This window comes from Thermobia domestica, chromosome 15 (assembly GCF_964235325.1).
Source record: "Thermobia domestica chromosome 15, izTheDome1.hap1.1, whole genome shotgun sequence".
Lineage (NCBI taxonomy): Eukaryota > Metazoa > Arthropoda > Insecta > Zygentoma > Lepismatidae > Thermobia > Thermobia domestica.
In genome coordinates this window covers 154,273,740-154,294,591 of record NC_137468.1, presented here as the reverse complement: position 1 = coordinate 154,294,591, position 20,852 = coordinate 154,273,740, and the positions used below count along the sequence as shown (strand labels likewise).

At 36.4% G+C, this 20,852-nt stretch overlaps 1 protein-coding gene across 4 annotated transcripts in view; it reads right to left on the bottom strand.

Annotated features, from left to right (window-relative positions):
- Positions 1–20,852, bottom strand: part of LOC145671309 (DNA-directed RNA polymerase I subunit RPA1-like) — a 267,751-nt gene that overhangs the window by 43,101 nt on the left and 203,798 nt on the right. For 3 of the 4 annotated variants that reach the window (XR_014128501.1, XM_081740284.1, XM_081740283.1), the window contains 4 exons: positions 15,240–15,404; positions 12,435–12,585; positions 8,081–8,174; positions 3,317–3,414 (listed from right to left, as the gene is read on the bottom strand). Coding sequence is in view for 3 of the 4 variants with exons in the window: in XM_081740284.1 (XP_081596410.1) it covers positions 3,317–3,414; positions 8,081–8,174; positions 12,435–12,585; positions 15,240–15,404 (508 nt within the window). In the remaining variant the exon portion in view is untranslated. The remainder of the gene's footprint in view (positions 1–3,316; positions 3,415–8,080; positions 8,175–12,434; positions 12,586–15,239; positions 15,405–20,852) is intronic. The other variant, XM_081740285.1, reaches the window with a different exon arrangement.

The following is a 20,852-nucleotide window of genomic DNA, read 5'->3' as shown; positions in this document are numbered from 1 at the left end:
ACTCTATATCTCCGAAGTGGTGAAATATCATGTACATATTGATATAGACTTTTTTCTTCCTTGTCATTAGAGGAACATCTGCTGAAGCTTGGACATACCTTACTCTTCCACCTCGTATATGTATTACTTAGTAAAATATAGTGAAAAATTAACTTTGAAAGTTACACTACAGTAACTTTCGCTAGATGCTTTATCAAAAAAGAATAAAGATTAGCACCAAGAAACGAAGAAAAAGGAAAAGAACAGAAATGTAGTTGCGAAGCGTCCATCTTGGGCGCTATGTACTTAAATACTTCAAAGTTACTTTTCTATTCTTCAATTATTTTTTCTTTTTTTTCCTTTTATTCTTCTCTTCTTGTATGATAGCCATTAAGCGAAAATAATATCCTTTATAAAACTAAACATCAAAAGTTACTTTATAGGCGAAATATAATAATTCAAACTTGTGATTTTCCTCCCTTCTATTCAATATGTTATTCTACAGTGTTCACTCATAGTTTAAAATTATGTCTTTGGAAATGGTTTCCAAATTGAAGAAACAATAAATAAAGTGACAAGAAATGCTTGATTTATTGGACACACAGTATAACAATTCCATCCGTCCATGAAGGGCACCGGATGTCATTAAAAAGGGTTATTAATTAGCCGGTAAGCAGATAGCTATTAGTAGCTAATTTTCTACTCAGGCATACTCTCAAATCAAATTGCTTTCTCAACTATCGCATGATGGTGATTCATTACTGAAAATTCTATATTCTCAACATAACACATGACTAAACATAAGCTAATTATTTACCTATACAAACAGAAATATTAATAAAATTCTAGATACAATCGGCATGAACTCAAAAAATATAAAGTATATTAGACACCATTCCAATATTCTCTGGTAAGATTGAGGAAAAACTTCTATGAACATTTTAGTCAGGATGGCTGACTGAGGAATTGAAACCCAAGTCCTTCTGATCTCATGACACAAAGATTTATTGTTTCTTTTCGGCCAAGATTCCGAACTTCTCATTTGAAATATTTCATTTTGTATTATTAGTTCAACGTCCTTTCTTAGAACCAAAATATATATCTATATGAGAAGGGACCACTTGCTTAAACGAATCAGAATTCAGATTTAAATCTCAGACTTAGTACACACCGAGGGTAACAAACTCGGGATAATGATTCCTCATTCAGTCTCAATCAGGTCAAAAGCTTCTTGCGAGCCACAATTACAAATTCATTATACAACAGATAAAGTTCACTTTCGTGAAAACGTCGAAGAGCTACAAAAGTAGTTACATAGTTATCAAGCGAGACTAAATAGAAAGGAATATAATTTTATTAAAGCATTATATTTTAAAATGTGTTTGCCCAGTAAACGCATTTAGGAACACTCCATATAGATAATCTGATTTGGTCTAGGGCACCGACCACCGTATAGAGTAGTTTGATCATAGTGTCAGTAGAGAATACATTGCTAGTTGTTTGAAGATAGTCGGACATGACGAATGTAATTATGTGCGCGATTCCGTTGAGTGTGGATTACAATATGTGCCTGCATTGTCCATGACAAGCTAGCGAACGCCTACTGTGCAATTGACTTCGAGCGTCCAGTAAAGTGGGGCTGTGAGATACTAGGTGATGGTTCCGCAGAATTACTGCTCATGTGGATCATGATGTGTCCAGTGATCCACTCGTGGTGTGCACAATAGAAAGCAGAAGTCTTGCTACAACAGACATAACTCCCACTGGCTCTCACAGTGCATCGAGAATCGCCTAGACAGAACGATCATTCAGACCGTCAGAACTGACAGGGCGGCAACCGCTAGAACATACCGAAGCACTGTAGTCCTTATATGAGGACATGAACACTAAACGACAAATTGCTTACGGGAGGTGTATATTTCTACATTTCTCTTGCACGATTACCTCGAAAGATCTACATCGCCGAGGAAGTTTTTGCTGCTGTCGAGAGAAACTTCAGGGCAGAGCAAATGCTTGGCTGCGCTATTCATCGATTAGAATCGGTTCTGCTTTTGACACAGTGATGCCCGTGTGTGTGCGTCCATTGACTTGCAGATGAGCACGAAAATTGAACACGTGTTCAAATTCACCGTACAAGAATCATATCTGGTGTTTTGGCACAGAAGGAAATAGGCTACACATCCCGATCGACTCTGATCTTCTCTCAGAGAAGTGTTCTAGTTTGTCGCACATTCGTAACATTATCGATCAAGTCCTTCAACTTTATCAGGTTATTTTGCAGGATCATATCTTTCATCAAGATAAATGATTTCCCCACACCTCCAGAACCCAGAGTATACATGTGGATCGTGGCCTGCTAGTTCTCTAGATCCACGGTATGTATAGGGCACGGTAGGATGATATCTAACAACCTGTTGGGCTGTGGCAACGTTCATTGGCCAGGTCAACAGCGTGCTTAGGATATCATATCCCAGGCAGACATCCAGTCTGTACGACCGACTGTCTGCCAAACAGCTACTTATATAGTCTCTCGAAGTGGTTATACGTGCTGCTCGAGATGCTTACACATGATATTGTGGGGAGCATTGGATGTTTCAAACATCTTGTAAAACATTTTTGGGATTATCCCACAAGCGCTACACTGAGATCTCTAATACCTATAATCATTCTTACCGTACACCAACTTTGGGATAGATACGTAAATTTTCATTGAGTGTTATTAAATACGTCTTCGTTAGTGTCTATGTTCTTTGCTTTGCTTTTGCATTACCATATTGTTCGCTGAGAAGCTCACTAACTTTGTCATAGGCGACTATGCCGCAGCTAACTGCGAAGAGTCAAAATTAAATAGTACCTTACCCAAATATAACATATTTCAGACTGTATAAGTCAACTATTCGAATAGATAGACGACAATAATAATAATAATAATAATAATAATAATAATAATAATAATAATAATAATAATAATAATAATAATAATAATAATAATAATAATAATATAATCTTTAGCCTCAATTTTGTTCAGAAATCTTTAGTCATTGAGCTCTAGCAATGGATAAATATTGTATTAAGGTAAAGTAACAGATGCATGTATTTCGAAGAAAATTTTAATACACACTGTCACAGAATTTTAATTTATGAGTTTATTTTTATTCATTCCAGCAAAACAATAAGAGGATAATATTTCTGTATTCCTCGTAAATAATTACTGTGTTTTCATTATGAGCATCGAGACGGTAAGTCGGAGAACCGACTTTGATTTTCGGTCCTGTCGTGCATTTGCTTTTCACGTTTTGAATATCAATGTAATGTGAATTTTGATTTATCGACTTACTAGATCTGGATTTTCTTGTTCAGGCGTTTCCTTCGAGTTTTCTTCGTTTTGAGAGGACAGGATTTCTGACGTTACTTGAAAGCTCTCATCCTCTATATCTACAATAAACAAAAGGCAAGTAACGTAATCATAAATATCAATATGGACATGTTTTTTTCTATTTTTCACATGGTTAATGTTAAGAAACAAACTAAATAAAATGCACATCATACTGCTTCCTTTTTTTCTTTTTTAACCAAAATAAACGTAAAAGTAAAAAACATTTTTATCCGAGAATGGTAAAACACGCTATGTCACTTTCTGGCCATCTTTTTAACTTTTTGCTCCGGTAGTTGTGTTCACACTGACATCGGTCTTATATGCTGGAAATAATTGTTAAGGCTTAATTAAAATTTTTTCAGTTTCCAAGAATATATTATACTTCTTTTCCACCAGTGAACTGAAAATATTTTAAATTTAATTAATTAATGTATTATTTATTTATTTCTACATATTTATGAGCTTTACCGTCATATACGACTTTCAGCCCAGCCCATCACATATAAGGAACGCACACACTATCCGAGAAAATGGATACGGAAGAAAGGAATGGGGAAGGATGGAAGCGGCCTAGGACCTGCATGTTACGTAAGATGCTGGCATTTAACTGGTGTGAATGAGAAAAACCCAGGGAAAAGCTTAGATGTTTGAAAAATCTGTGACACGTCTTCGACTGAGAATCAATCATCATTATATTCATAAGATTGTAATTTGCTTGCTTGTACAAATATCCATATCATGTTTTCCCATACTCGTATAAATTTATGATTTGAAAAGACTGCGTTTTAAAACTTGAAAATACAAAACAATGCGATAAGAGCTTCTGACATGATTCTACTCTTCAAAATAAAGTATGAAAAACCACAAATAAGCCTTTATTACGTATATAGGTGCCGGCAGGAAGGTTGCAGAATTTGATTGATAAACGGTGACGTCCAATAAGCGTCAGTCTATATTCTCAATTGTGACTGGCTGGTTGACTCAGTCGGTTAGCAAGCCCTGATTGTTGTTTTCTATAGTTTTGATCCACTGAGGGGAAGTAATGTTTGACTGACTTGAAGACTGGTATCTCTATTGCGGTTGTTGTCTTCTGCTAGTATTCCTATTCAATATATTCATGACGACACAAAGAAAGCTTCAGTTCTTACTTCAAATAAACAATACACCGAAATCAACCAATTGAGATCAAACTTGACATAATTGTATACTTGACCGTTACATAAGCCTGTGAAACATTATGTTGTGTAGGCTCTTGTTTCCCCAATTATGGGCGTCAGGTTTTAGGTTATATATATATAAACTCATTCGATCGAAATCAAATTTGGCATGTCAGTAAACCTTAATCTGCTATACGAGTGTGTGAAATATTATGGTGTGTAGGCTCCTGATTCCTAAGTTATGCACAATCAAACTTCTAAATCATTCCAGTGAGCATAATAAAAATGTAATAAATATTGCTTGAATATCAATTAAAGGGCTGCCTTGGACAAAGAAAAATAAAACTTAAAAAAAAAAAAAACTGTAAAAACAAAATAAATGGGAATCGTAACAATACGTTAAAGTTTGCATATTAAAAAATGAAATGAAATCTTTTAAGTTTTACGTCCCACGGTTATACTGGTTAGGCTAAAGGAGATGGTGATGATGAGAAATGAATGCAATGGTGGAATGAAAATATTTGAGGAAACGGGAGAATCCTGAGAAAACCACGCACCAGGTATTTGTCCACCACAAAGTTCACTTGGCGCGAGCTGGGATTGAACCAGGGACTCCACTCACCAAAGGTGAACGCTCTACCACTGAGCCACCGCGGCCGCTCGTTTGCAAATAGCTACTACATGTTGCTGCATTGTTTAATTATGTTCTCTATATTTAAAACATTCTCTAATTTCTTAATTAACTGGGAACACTGTCTCGCACGTTTCTTTCAGGAAAACAAATGCCTGAGTTATATTCTTCTAACTACTTCTTGATATACAGAGAAATTATATGTGTAAAAAATACATAAAGCGTTAACAAGTAATAACTATTTAATGTATACAGAACTGTCTGAGAGAGAGAAAGAAAGGGAAACAATAAGATCTTTATTACTTAGATGTATTCAACGTTTACAGAACACTTGAAATGTCATAACCCATACATCGCTTAAGCGCTACGTTTCTACTTTAAAAAAAAAAATCAATAAAAAAATCTACATATACACTCAAAAGTCGGAAAACAAAATTTGTTACAATCGTACCCGATCTTGGCACGGGGAGAATATGTTTCACTTTGGACAGAAAGGGTTGAATATTGATTTAAACGGCATCGGAAGTGTTACTGTTCATCTCAGCGACGCCGTAAACTATGGATTCGACACTAATATCGGTCATTTTCGATCATTTTTTATAAATCTCCCCTCTCCCAAGTTGCAGGGTAGAGAATTTAAACAACAACAGAAGTGTCACTGTTCATCTTAGCGACACCGAAAAGGATTTGACTAATATCAGTCATTTTAGATCATTTTGAAATATCTCCCCTAAGTTGCACGGTCAAAGTGAAATGACAAAGACTGTCCCAAGTCCGAATCTAATCTATGTTGAAAATTTAATCGATGTCAGTCGTGTGGTTTAAGAATTATTAAGTCACAAAGGTAGTCACTTTCATTTTTATTTGTTTTTATATATCTCCCCCTCCTCCTCTGGTACGTTGTACCGTCAAACTATAATGATAAAAGCCATCCCAGGCTCGAACCTCATCTATATCTTTTCTTTTCTTTTTTAAGTTTTACGTCCCCGTTAGGCTAAAGAAGACAGTGATGATGAGAAACAAAAGAAATGGTGGAATGAAGGAAATGGTAGCAAACGGGAGAACCCCGAGAAAATCCACGCAGAGAACCTCATTTATGTTGAAAATTTTATCGAGTTAACAATGTGTATACAGTCTTTCCTGGAAATGAAAAAGAAAGTGGTCCTATGTAAATCACGAAACATTTACTCCTGTAGACAGCAGCGGCTCAGTGGTCTGGTGCGCGGGTCCCTGGAAAGATCCTGACTCCCGCCAAGTAGGCCTTGGGGCGTACAAGCACCGCGTGGTGGATTTTCTCAGCGTTCCTCCATTTCTTCCACTTTTTTCATTCTACCAGTTTGTTCATTATCATCATCATCTTCCTTATCTTCGGAGCACCATCATAAAACGTTAAAGTTTAAGAAAAAAATAACTGCCGCTGATCAGTTCATTCACAGACGATACGAAATATACACTTCGAACATAAATATACATCATGAGTAGCGGTTAAGATCTTAATGAGATTTTTTGAGTGTTTTCTTAATAATAATTATTATTATTATAAAAAACTATACATGTACAGAGGTTGTTTAGTCTACATTTGGCCAATTTCGAAAAATTTAGAAGAATCCATGGCGCCAGGTCCGTAAGTGCTTGATGTGTTTCCCTTGGTTCCTAACAATAGCCCGACAGCGTAATTTTCACTGTAATAGGCTTCTCTGAAGAACTGGGAGGGGAATCTTGTTCTATTCCCTTTGCACAGCTTTCCAAAGTCCTTCCACAATTGTCACACGCCGTTTTCTCAAAGCCCACTTCAGCAATCCAAATCTACAATAGTCCATAGGACTTGTATCTGGAGATTTATCAGGTACCTCATTGAAAGGTATCACCTGTATACCACTTGCCTCCTCCATCTTCCTGTAGAATGCGAGAGACGATCGTGAGATATGTGATAAGGCCTTGTCCATGTGAATGCGCACCAGATTGGCGTCATTTCGTACATTGTTGGAATCTCATGTTCGTAGATCGGCCGCATGATCTGCTCCTGAAAATAATATTGTGAATTTATTTTGCAGTTCTTTGCCACCCTACGAATCTTCAGTTTACCTCGGTAACAGTAGCCAGTAACGACCATGAACCCTTTTGGGAAGGATTCTTTACAGACACGGACCCATCTTCTTAAGTTCTTGGCGCCTTTCCGTCGGTGCATGATGGCTCTCGATTTGCCGCAGTCGGAAAGGTAAATCCATGCTTCATCGAGCGTTACGACGTATCTTTGTTTCGCCAGATGCCGTTCGTACAGCTTCCGGACGTTACACTTTCGTTCCTTTTATTGGCTACGAGCTTTCATGACTTTTTTCCAGCTTGAGTTGATGGTGTAATGTGCAGCTCACAGTCCCCAAAGACACGTCAAGACGATTAGCCATACACCTTTGTGTTGGCGGATTTTCTTGCATTGCCATTTTGCGAAGCTTCCTCTGCATGGTGGAGGTAGCCTTGGTGCATTCCCGCTTCCTCGGTAACTTGTTGGTGATCCAAATGGTGGAGTTTCGTTGCCCTTGTACTTTTTAATAACATTTTTTATTCCACTTAAACAGATGTTGCAACCATTCTTCTTGCACTGTTTCCTAATGACAGAAACACTAAAGTGGGCGTCATAAAGAGCCGCAAATAGCGTTCCCAAAACCGGCTTAGTTTGGGCGGCATTCTCGTCACAGCGAAAACCCACACACTTGGAAACAAATTTAACACAACACTCACAACAATGGTCCTGTTTTGTGCGTTATTGTCGTCCGCGCGGAAAAACAACTCCGTTCTCAGGAAGCCACTGCAGGACGCGACGAGCCAGGTAGGGTGAGTCCATTCTGCCCGGGAGGGGGAAGGAACGAAATAGGCCAAACGTAGGCTGAACAACCTCTGTATACTTCCAACAGCGCAAAAACACTAAGAAACTTTTACCCTCCATTTCCATCTCTTCATCTGGATCATCATATTCTTGGTTTTCTTCATGTTTTGCTCTTCTTCGGGTCATAGTCGCATCTTCATCATCACCCTACCAAAAATGAATAGACGCAGCATGTGAATTCAAATGTATGAAGATTGTTGAGCACGTGCTACTCCTACGTACTTCTGATTATCCTAGTGGCCTGTAATTCTACATGTAATTAGTAACTCTTAAGACTAACATCCACCAAATGACATATAATTTGAATAATTTCTTCCTACTCACATGTGACCGAACAGTGAAAACTATTGCAAAATTAGTGTGTACATATACATTGGATAATTTACAATTAAAATCTAGTAATTCACAGGGAAAGTACTTCTAAAATCTAAGAAACGCATTTTTAGACACGTTACAACACTAGTTAAAGTGTTATTGTAGAAATCGCATATAATTAATATATATACCCTATATACAGGGTGAGTCAAAATAAGTGTTACAAGCCAATATCTCGCGAACTATACATTAAATAAGAAAAATGTTAAGACTCAATGTACTGTACAGAGGGGTCTAAAAGATGGGTCAAATACGAGGTTCCCCGCCCCCCATTTTGGGAGAGGGAGTTGTACTTGAAATTTTCAAATGGGAATATAGGTCGAGTGATACCTCGTTCGAAAGAGCTTGGAAAATTGAACAATTTTTGTAGGAAACAATTTTTGATATGGGGCACCGTTTTCAAGATGGGCCCCAAAAATGGTCCTGTATCAGATAAAATTTCCAGTACTTATAAATCAGAAACGGTTGAGTAGAAAACGATGAAACAAAAATGAAAAAGTAAAATGCCATAGGCAACGTGGAATGGTGTTGTTGCGGTGTCCCTAGGGTCCCCGGGACCAACTTGAAAATTTCAAATGGGAATATAGGTCGAGTGATACCTTGTTTGATAGATCGTGGAAAACCAAACAGCTTAGTACAAAATTTGTTTTGATTTCGGGCAAGAATGTTTCAAAATGACCGCCGAAACTTTTGTACTGAGCTGTTTGGTATTTCATGATCTATCAAAGAAGGTATCGCTCGCCCTATGTTGCCATTTGTCAATTCTACGTTCACCTCTCTCTCCAAAATGGGAGGCGGGGGAACCTCGTGTTTCACCTATAATTTAGGCCGTCTGTATTGTACATTGCCTCTTAACACTTTTCTTATTTGATGCATAGTTCGCAGGATATTGGCTTGTAACACTCAATTTGAACACTGCACTTTGTATCTGAACGTGGACCCATTTACGGCGGCCATTTTGAAACAGGCTTGCCCGAAATCAAAATAAATTTCGTACTAAGCTGTTTGGTTTCCCACGACTTATCAAACAAGGTATCATCGACCTATATTCCCATTTGAAATTTTCAAGTTGGTCCCGGGGCCCCATGTTGGGGGCCCTGGGTACATCGCGACAACACCATTCCACGTTTCCTATGGCATTTTACTTTTTCATTTTTTATTTCATCGTTTTCTAACTAACCGTTTCTGATTTATAAGTACTGGAAATTTTATCTAATACAGGACCATTTTTGGGGCCGATTTTGAAAACGGTTCCCCTTATCAAAAATTGTTTCCTACAAAAATTGTTCAATTTTTCAAGCTCTTTCAAACGAGGTATCACTCGACCTATGTTCCCATTTGAAATTTTCACGTACACCCCCTTCCCCCAAAAATAGGGGCGGGGGAACCTCGTGTTCGACCCATTTTTAAGCCCCTCTGTATTATACATTGACTCTTAACATTTTTCTTATTTGATGTATAGTTCGCGAGATATTGGCTTGTAACACTTATTTTGATCCACCTGTATCTATAAATAGAGGTCCAAAAGATGATAAAGTATTTGCCGCAGGAAATCCGACACCAAAAAACGTCTATTCAAATATGAAACAGACATTTGTGAAATTTAGTCTCTACTATGACTTAGTAAAAACGATGACGTAAATTTAAATGCTGATACCAGTCATGTGAAGCTGAGTATGGTGCTTGCCCACCTGCAACTATTAATATCCTAAATATGATTACAAAAGTTCGTGACATTATTTTAGTAGACCGAGCGTGATTGTGCGTTATATACTGAAACATGTCATTCTAAATGCCAGTGTATACTAAATTATTCATGAATTATTTATGGCCATTCTTGACACGAAAGCTCGTAGACAAGTACTTTCGTACTCGAACTTTGCTCTGAGACTCATTTAAATACATCTTAATTAATCTAACTAGCTGTTCGATATAACGAATTCAGTAAGAATGTTGTACAATGTTTCCCCCCTAACCGAGTCGTAGGCCTTACTAAAATCAATAAACGATTGATGTACCAAGATATTGTATTCCATTCCTTTTCGAATATTTGACGAAAGGTAAATATCTAGTCGATAATTGATCGATTTCGTCTAAATCCCCACTGATAATCCCCAACAATTTTATCTCGTATGGGGTCAATCTTGCTAAGAGAACATATGAGAGGATTTTATATGATGTTGACAAACGAGAGATCCTCGATAATTATAACAATCTCTTTTGTCGCCTTTTTTATAAATTGGAACAATTATTAAGTCCTTTCACTCATATGGCACTGCATCCTTGCTCCAGATGAATACAATGATTTTATGTAACCCCTCCAACTAAAATTAACTCTGCAGGAATTTCGTCCACATCCAGGGATATGTGTTTCTTTAACTTCTCTCTAGCGATTTCTATTTCTGTTCAGTTATACTCTGGAACAGGTTCTTCTGTATATATTTTACTTTCTCCACAAACATTTAAAATAATATTGATGAAATTTTTAAACCATATATCAAAACAAACAAACATCGAAATTTAGTAATAAATAAGAAAAATCACGAAAATTAAATTGTAACTTTCACTAATAAGATTGTTAATGAAGCTGTCCTATTTCTTGTTCAAATTTAACATAGAATTCTTTGTTCTTACTTAATACGATTTGAAAACTTATTTTATCAATAAGTAAAAAGTGAAGTGTAAGAGTCTGAAGTGTAAAACCTTAAGTCCTTTGATTTCTTACCAGTATTTTGTAGGTGACTTACAAACCTGCGGTTGACACCCCCCTTTATATCTCCTATATTACATAGATCATTTTAAGCTAGTCAGTTTATTCCATCTTGTCATGCCACGGGAGCAATGGACGGATGAACATGTCATTCCGTAGATTACTGAAGCTCTAGAGGGATCTTAAAAATAATTTTTAAACGCGGATATGGTTTCCTCAAAATTATATTCTCCTATAAAGGGTAATTTGATACGTGATTTGTTCGCTATTTTGAGGAATTTTTGCAATATTCCTGACCATATAGGTTGTGAAACTTTTTTGTTTTGTTTTGTTTTGTTTGTTTCTTTACATCTGTGATGATTTGTTAGCACAATCCTTAAAACTCTGCAGAATTCTACAAAGTCAAAATCCACTAACACCATGTCTACAGTGAAGAAAACTACTCAAAATGTATAGTTCTACAAGTAGCGTAATTTCCTACGAAACACACTCTGAGAATGACTATAATTGGTCACTGAAACATATGCATTGAAGTGCTAAAGGCTGCTTTGGTAATTTCTTTTTTATTTTATTATTATTTATTTATTTTTTTATTGATATGCATCCTTCAAGTCATTAAGTATTTCGTGACTATTCTATTACTATTACTATTAGGAATTACAGATAAAGCAATCTTTGCATTGACGGAACAAAGAAGGGAACTCAATATCAGGTGATCAACACTACAAATAAACAACGTTGCATATCTTAAACGAAACATGCACCGATTATCCATGGAATTAGGTGAGAAGGGCACGGCAGATAGCAAAAATCGCAAGTAATCCGGAAACCAATTAAAATTGACGTGCACACACGAAAAAAAATATTTCAGCATAAAACCTATGTTTTATTGTACAAAAAGCATCATAAAACGTTCAAAATAGGTACAGTACAGTAAATCACTCTCCTGATTCCCGTTTACCTTACAACAATCGTGTTCTGCTTATAAGAGTAGAGTTGCACTTCGAAACGTGCACTATTGTTGGAAATATTGATTTTTACAATACAATTTATCTTTATGTTTTAGAACATACAGTACTTATTTGCATGCACAGAACGTGAGTCCACAGCGACTACTTATGAAATATATTTGAGCGCGACTGCAGCAGCGTTAAAAAAATAAATTCGCGGCACTCGCGAATAATCCGCACTGTGAATAATCGGGGCTTTAATTAACATGAGTTTAATTCTCAAATGAAAGTTGTAGAATTAAATAAGTGTCTGAGAAGTTCGTCTACATTAGAATTCGCTCGTAATGTATCTTATCAAATATATACACTTACTTCCGGTTCTTCATCTGAACTTTCGTGCGTTTCTCCTTCGCCCTTCTTTGCGGCAATGTTTGTTAAATCCTCTCGTTCATTTGTTTCCATTTGTTCGAATTCTTCATCAGGGATCGATCTCGTATTATTTTGTCCTTCTTCTATTTTTACCCTGAAACAAATAAAAGCACACGTAAGTTGCAACCAAAACAAAAACAAGCGATAATCGTATCTGAAGCTAACCTGAAAAACGATAGAGGGTATCATCGATCTTCTTTTAAATAATGATAATATTAATAATAACAAAATATATCGATGATGTTAAGGTAAAAGGTCGTAACCCTCAAAAAATTGAAAATGTGGATTTTTATCTTATTCATCTCACTATAAGTCAGGCCATAGGTGAGAAAAATATTGTAAGTTTGTGTGTATTATTAAGGCAAATAAACCACTTTTTATACTTGTGTCTTGCAAGGATGTAAATGGAAGTTAGAGGTTGATTTTTTCGCTCTACTGAAAAAAGTTGGAAATGAGGCTTACGACGTTTTACCTTAACACCGTCAAATAATATTTCATGCATATACACTTCCGTTTATGAAAATTGCTAAATCCAGAACGAATGGCCCCAATAAATCCAAACTTTGCAAATATGCGTAAGAATGTTGTAGGAGAGAAGTGATTAAAATTTCAGACGCACGCGTCCACGTATGACGGGCAGCGCCCTCTCGTCTGTGGTCAGAGTGGTACCACACAAGGTCAATGCATGTCACAGGGAAGCAGTGGATAGTGACATGCATTGGATTACAAGTGGAAACACGTAGGCAAGTGCCAGTATACCTCGTTGACCTCAAAGGGCGCAATATACGCAGCTGAAGTTCGAATGGGGCAGAATGACGAGTCAGCGGGAAGCGGGTTTGTCGTACCGTGAAATTGCTGCTCGTACAGGACATGTTGCGACGACAGTGATGCATGTGTGGAAGCAGTGGACACAAGAGGGTCTACAAAGCGCCGAATAGGCACTGAACCATGCAATGTGACCACAGCACGGAATGACACATTTTGTCCCGATGGCCATAACGGACCAGACAGAGGCATCCACAGTGTTGACTCAGCGCTGGATCAGTGTCATAAGTGTTGCCATGTTTGCGTCGACTGTTCGACATCGTTTGCTGAAGGCTGGAATGCTGGCTCGCTTACCGTTGCGACAGCTCCCCTTGACCAGAAATCACAAACGCACCAGACTGATATGGGCACGCGAACAGTCACTGGTGTGCTGAAGGGCAAAATGTGCTGTTTTCGGATGAGATCCGTTTCAACCTGTTCTGCAGTGATGGCTGCATACGCGTACGACGCTACCGTGGTAAGCGCAATGTGCCAGCTTGCATTGTTGAACGCCATAGAGGACAAGCGCCCAGTGGGATGGTATGGAACGCCATTGGTTGCAACATGCGATCTGGTATATTGGTGAGGTTTCAGAGCCCGGAGTGATGCCCTAACTACAGGTAACTCTAGACGTCATATTTCAGCAGAACAATACCAAGGCACATGTAGTGAGGAATGTGCAAACTTTCTTCGCAGAACGCCAGGTATCACTACTTCCCTGACTCCCTAGGAAGATATTCAGCGCCTTCTTGATTCCATGCCAGGACGTATAGAGGCGCTGATCTCAGCACGTGGTGGATTCACACGATACTGATTTTGCAACTAAGGGCACTACAGTATCACAAACATAAACAAAATTTTGGGGACTTGTAAAACAGTAACAACGCAAATGAGACATAGGGGGCACTGTGTATCTAAAGTACCTTAGTGTCGAATACTAGGTTATCATACAACTTATTTCGAACACGTAGTAACGAAGTAACAAGGAATTGAAAATTTGATTTTCTTCGAAGGGCCTTATTTAAAAGAAATAGTGCTTAGATAAGTATCACATCCAATTACATAGATCGTTTTGAATAGATATAAAGATCATAATGCCGCTATTACAGCGATTTGCTACCTCAATCCGTCCACAAGATATGAAAAAATGGTAAAAACTCCTTAAAATGGCACTTTTGTCGGAATTTCTGAAAACGGTTGTTGCTTTCCTTTGCTTCTATAACATACCAACTATAGCTTTTAGCAGGTGTAATTACAAGTTCTCGAAATTACATAATTTAGAGCAGTGTTGCAAACTCTACCAGTGCTTACCATATCTCCAGAACGGTTTGAGATATCAAGTTGCTGTAACCAGCATTATGATCTGTATATCCGTTGAAAACCGTCTCTGTGATTAGATAACTTACTTACCTATGCAGCTTTCGAAATAAATGTTTTTGAAAAATGTCAAATTTTTAATCTCTTGTAACTTTGTTCCCATTCACTTGAAATCCATCATATCGTGATTAGTATTAAACATAAAAGTAATTTAGATGTGCATTGACCTGTCCGTCTCACTTGCGTTATTACTGCTCTAAAGATCATCAAAATTGGGGTATTTGTGGTACTGTAATGTCCTTAGTTTGTAACACTGCATAACGAGTGTGGTATTGCATGTTTCGTTTGGCTTTGAAACGTGAGATAGCCTAAATTTGAAAAAAAAAAAAAAAAAAAAAAAAAATACAAGTTTATATTGTATTGGGAACACTGTTAACCTGGTTGTATCGCAGAGAATGTCAAACAACGTCACTCTGTGGATATGTGCAACGGTGCTAAATTTCAACGTTTTTTTGTCTATTAGTTTAAAAGTTACAAAGGAACATCAAGATAAATGATCCACTTTATATGTATAAATTAGTTTTCATGAAAATAATTGATCGAATAACTAAAGGAAGTCATACTTACAATTCAGAGTCTCGCATTTTGCTCATTTTCTGAAATTCTGACAACAGCACGTGTTTGAGAAACTTATTTTCCATATGATGTAGAACATCTCTAGGCGTTACTGAAAATTTATCCTTGTATGCTTCATATGGTAAGAACTGGAATTTAATTATGTAATTTTGGTACCTGAAACCAAACAGAAAGAAGTTTTAAAAAAAGTTAAAGTGTTTAAACTAACTATTGTTTTAACATTTATAGTGCATATCTCCAGTATTTAAGGTTCTTTCGCATGCTCGCCCTAACTTTTTTTTTTTTTTTTAAAGTTTCAGTGAATATTTTCAAAACAATGAAGAACATCAAAAGTTCAAAAAGTGAGCTACACAATATTTACAAAATTACATTGACTAGACTACTTCAGGTCTTTTCTTGCTGAACGAAAATGTGGTGACAGTTGATTACATCATATCTGTCAGAAGCTCAAGCTTATGAATTGTATGAAAGATCTTGAAACATATTATTAGTAGAGTGGTTTGAAAAAACATATTTGGCTTACGGTAGTCAGTGCTAATTTTTTAGGAAGTTGGCTTAATAAGAAGTGTGCAAAATTTGAACTCGATTGGTAAAAGTTTGAGGTGCCGCATCGGACCTAAATTTGAGAAAATTGAAAACTTTTTTTATCTTTTTTGTGAAAAGTTTCAAAAAAAAATCTTTGGTGAGGCATTTTGCATGTTCCTTATCTCTAAATGATATAAACAATGCTACAAATAATATTAATGGGCATTGTAGGATCTCTGTAGGAATATCTGTGCTCGAAGGTTTTGCCGAAAATTCGCTTAACATAAACAAAATGTGTATATATTTCTTTATTACGTTTCTTGTTCAGATCAAAATAAAGTCTATTCATTTTGACAACTTGTATGGTTTATAATGCTTTGTCTGCATGCTTATTTTTTAAAAAAGAAAAAAGGAAAAACAAAAAAGAAAAAAAGAATAGCTCAGAACTCATTACGAGGAGGTGACTGCAGGTCGAGTTCCGCCCTCCCAGACACCCATGCGTAATTGCATATACTGGTTTACTATGCAATGTTCAACTAGTTGCTGTGTTTTCTATGCAGTAATTTTGTACTCTGCCCTAGTGGAAAATCGTGGAAGGTGGTCACGAGATTTAAGTGTTGCCGAAACAAATCTATGGCACTCTTCTTTGTCACACACTGATGGAGCTGCCTCCGTCACAATTTTTCCATGTCTTTCGATTGCTTTGTGTGAACAGGGAAGCAAGTGATATCTTCTCCCACATAAGATGCTGAGTTAATGTTATCTTGTACTTTTTTCACACCTAAGTGTCATGTCAATAGTAGTTCAGATAATTGGCACTTAGACCAATCAATAGGGACACGAGTTTTTCGCACTAAGGATTTGAAAATTTCGCGTTTCGTTTTTCATATTTCGCGTTTTGTCGTATTTTCCAAATAAATCTTCGCATTTTGTAGCTCTTGTGGGAAAGAATTCCATGACATTTTTACAATTGTTCGTTCTATTGATAATCACTATAAAAATAAACCATTAATCACCTAAAAACAAAATATACTGAATATTTCATTTGACAATGTCAATTTCATTTATAGAAAATTTTGATTTTTTCAAATCAAACAGAGGAAAGTCAGTAACTAAACTTACGATGAGTAGGAAGGTTTTGCTGTCTTCTGAAAACACATTGGCACACATTTAAGCACTAAACATAAGCATGTTACATGTTTCCACACTTTCCTCCTTCATTGTAGTATGTTTGTCACTTACCATCAGTCCACACTTGGAAAAATATCTCTCAAATTGGCATTGCTTGTTGGAAACCAAACATATGTAAGTACATTTACAACAAACTTCAAACAATCATCACTTCGGAACTTCCCATCCAGCTAACGGGCAACATGTTCCCTATACTCGTATCCTAATCACCCAAAATGCACAGTTCATGCCACGTTCTACCGTTCTGTCAGCGGAAAACTAGCGTTTTTAAAGTAATAAAAACGTATTTTTAAAAATTTCGCGTTATATCGCGTATTGTTAGAAATTTCGCGCAAAACTGCCAATTTCGCGTTTTATCGCGCAACGGAAACCAATGAAAATACAAACAGAATATCATAAAACGTCAAGAAATTGAAAATTGCTTAATTCTGACGCATTTCATTTTATCGCGCATTGCGAAAAACTCGTGCCTCTACCAATCAATCATATCGACATAGTTGCCTGCGTCGACCAAATTTCCGGAACTATAAATTCTCGAGTGACATTAGAAGATGAACTTAAAGATCGTGCTTTTAGAATTCTCCTTCAACCAAGTATCCTCACATTTGGGTTGTTATCAGAAATCATTATCAGAATACGATTTTCTGGGTGAGCAAACCAGGCATTTCTCTTCAACACAGGATGGATTATTTTTCTGTACTAGTCGCCCATGCAGTGGAAAACAAATGAAAGAGATCACATGTGTCTGCCACCTTCAACGCACGATGGTTTTTTCAATAAGAAAAACCAAAGAGGAGAAACAGCTTCACAGATGCAGAAAAGATACTTTTAGTCGGAGATTATGTTCTCCTCTCTTAAGTCGGTAGTCCAAGAAAATCGCACAAGCTGAAACCGTTGTACTGGCATGTTCTCACAGTCTTGTAGCGCCAATCCAATTGGTCTTGCGAACGTAGTAGCTCCAACACTTTTTCCATCAATTTCTTTAATGATGTGCCGCAAGGGAAGTTCATTTGTGTGCAAAAGACAAACAAATCTTTGAGGAGGCTTTTTTGAGATAGTATTTCAGTTGGGCTATAACGTCATTCTTCCGTCCCGTATTAAAGTATGTTCCATCGCAACCTACAACGACGAGTTCCGACGTATCGATATCATTTTCTAAAATAAAATTTCGGATGGCTTCAGCAATTCCGTTTCATTTTCCGGATGTAGGTGTTACAGGACCAAGAACAATGTGCACCTCCCTCGCAAAAAACCGATACGATTTATTGATACGATTGTCCTTTTTCCAGATCATCATTGTTTCATCACGTTTTCCCTCAAAATATAACTCTTTCACTTTACTTAACTTAAGTGATGATGCAGTTTCCTCTGCAAATGTTTCACCTTTTTCTTTCTCTAAGAACTTTGTTTGAATCAATCACTTCTTCCTTACAATCAGCAGAAACAAGGCCTACATCTTCGAAAAGAGATGAAGCAAGAAGAACTGCTTTTTGTTTAGAAATATGGGTTCTGTAAACTGCACTAGCGAAGTTAGGATGTTTGTAACGAGTCGCCTTGAGGACACCCCCCAGCTCTGCGACTAGATGGACTCGTCCCATAATGACGACATATGAGAAGCAAGGGATTGTTAATAAATAAGAAATAATAAGGGAATAGATATTGACATTATGTAATAGTGTTGTATAAAACATGTTAGCTCTAATTTCCATACATATTTAATCTTTGTATTTTTCAGTTAATCTTTTTTTTTTTAAAAAAAAAAAAAGTAGAAAGGAAAGAGTAGGAGTGCGCGTATCTAAGAACTAAAATGGAAATCATTCATGTCTGCTAGCGCGTCACGTGATAGTTCGAAGCTTCGTGTTATGCGGCTGCCTTGTGCCCGCATACTCTTTCTTAGTTAGTCAGCCAGGACGGATCGTTTACTCATGGTTGCATGTGTGGTGACGGTTATGAAACGAAACGTATACCAGTTGTTGCTTGGTGTCGTTGTCTGTGTCTGTGTTTAACAGTGAGATTGAACGGGGGCAATGAATATATTGGGCATAACGGCAAAAGGAAAGAAAAGTGTGGAAAATAGTGTTTTGTGCTATGAAATTAATTGCAGTTTCTCAGAAGCAAGCATTTCTGTTAAGCTTCTTTTCTTATTTTACGGGAGAATAGGAGTCGAGGCAGGAGTTGTGCGGGGAACCAATGGAGGTCAACTTTGTGCCCGCTTATATGTTACGAAGTTGTTCTAATAACCAGTGTAATCGTTTTGATTACGATAGCCTTCGTTTTATCTGGTTAGTTTGTGTAGCACTTTTGCCCCAAAGGACGAATTCTGCATTTTTTTGTGGGACAATAAATCTGCGAAAAGAAAAGAAAGAATTTGAGAAACGATAGTTACTTGCTTGTTTGTAATGCAGGAAGCTTTCCCTTAATAAGCTCAACTGCTACTGCAAGTAATACTTTGTATGCCAAAACTATTTCAGTTTGAATTATTGGCGAGAATCTTTTAAAAGTTTCTACTTAATAAGTGCCGTTTGACCAATATGTTTGTTCGCTTCAAGTTTCGTCTCGATGGTCAGTCAACGAAACCAATTCCAATATAGTAAAACCGTGAAACAAGGTAACAAGAAGACGGAAAATTTGGGTGAGTGAATTTTCAATTTAAGTAGTAGATGGGTCACTTTGTTAACAAATCTTGTCTGGTTGTGATTAGAGTTGTTTCCGCTTTGATTAGGACGCTAATTGGATTTGTTTTAAATTGCCATAGTAGGGATCTGTTTCATATTCTAGTTAAATCCTCCCCAGAGTGTTATTTGAAATTGGTGGAATGATAATCCGGGAGTATTGATCCGAATTATTTTGAAGAATAGTTAGAAGTTCGACATTATTCCTTGTGGATATGTTTATGACTTATGAAGCGTTATTAAGACTCGTTAATTCGTGCATATTAAATTTACTTCTGATGAATGATTTCCATTGATATTCTAGATCGAGCACTAAAGAGTAAAACTTTTCAAAGAGCAATTAAATTTGAAGGTTCATTGTGCAAACGTTTGATTATCATAAAGATTAGTAATTGTGGAATCAGTATTTCACATCATTTGGAAATCTAGTTTATTTCAAGTTTGTACAGTCACGGTCAAAAATAATAGGACTAGGTATAATTATAGTAACGAGTGTTGTATTATAAATATTATAAATTTGATTGGAAAGAAATTCATATGATTAACTGTGATAGTTCTTGATGTCACCAATCAACGATCGATGTACAGTCGGTGACAAAAGTATTGGCACCATAGATTTCGAGTCAACATTGAAACTTTCACTTGATATTTAAGAAAGAAATTCTCTGAATCGAAATATTTGAATTGATGAAATATTGTCGAGACTTATTAGCTTCAGAATTATTATATTATTATTAAATTTTCAATTACGTCGACATATTACTTTTTGACTTTTGGTGTTATATTCAATTGAATTTAGATTCATATTGAGGTACCGAAATTGCTATTAGGTATTGAGATTAAATTAACAATCAATTTTTTTTTAATCAAATTAAATTATAGTTTGAATTTGGAAATCACTTACGAATTATTTCACGGGTTATATATATTTATACATTTTTTAAATTTTTACTTTTGTTGTTATTATTGTTTTGTGCATACATATTAATCTAACGTATTAGTCTATATGCAAACCATCTCTGTTGAAATAAAGTTTGTTATTGAAAATTTGAAATCTGGTTTTTCCATTATTTATGATTATTTGTTATATCCTGTTTTTTTTTTTTTTTTTTTTTTTTTTTTTTTTTTTTTTTTTTTTTTGCATTAACATATTCACAAGGAATATTAATCCGTTTAGCCTATCGCGGCGACTTTGGGTTTATGTGTCTGTTCTGCC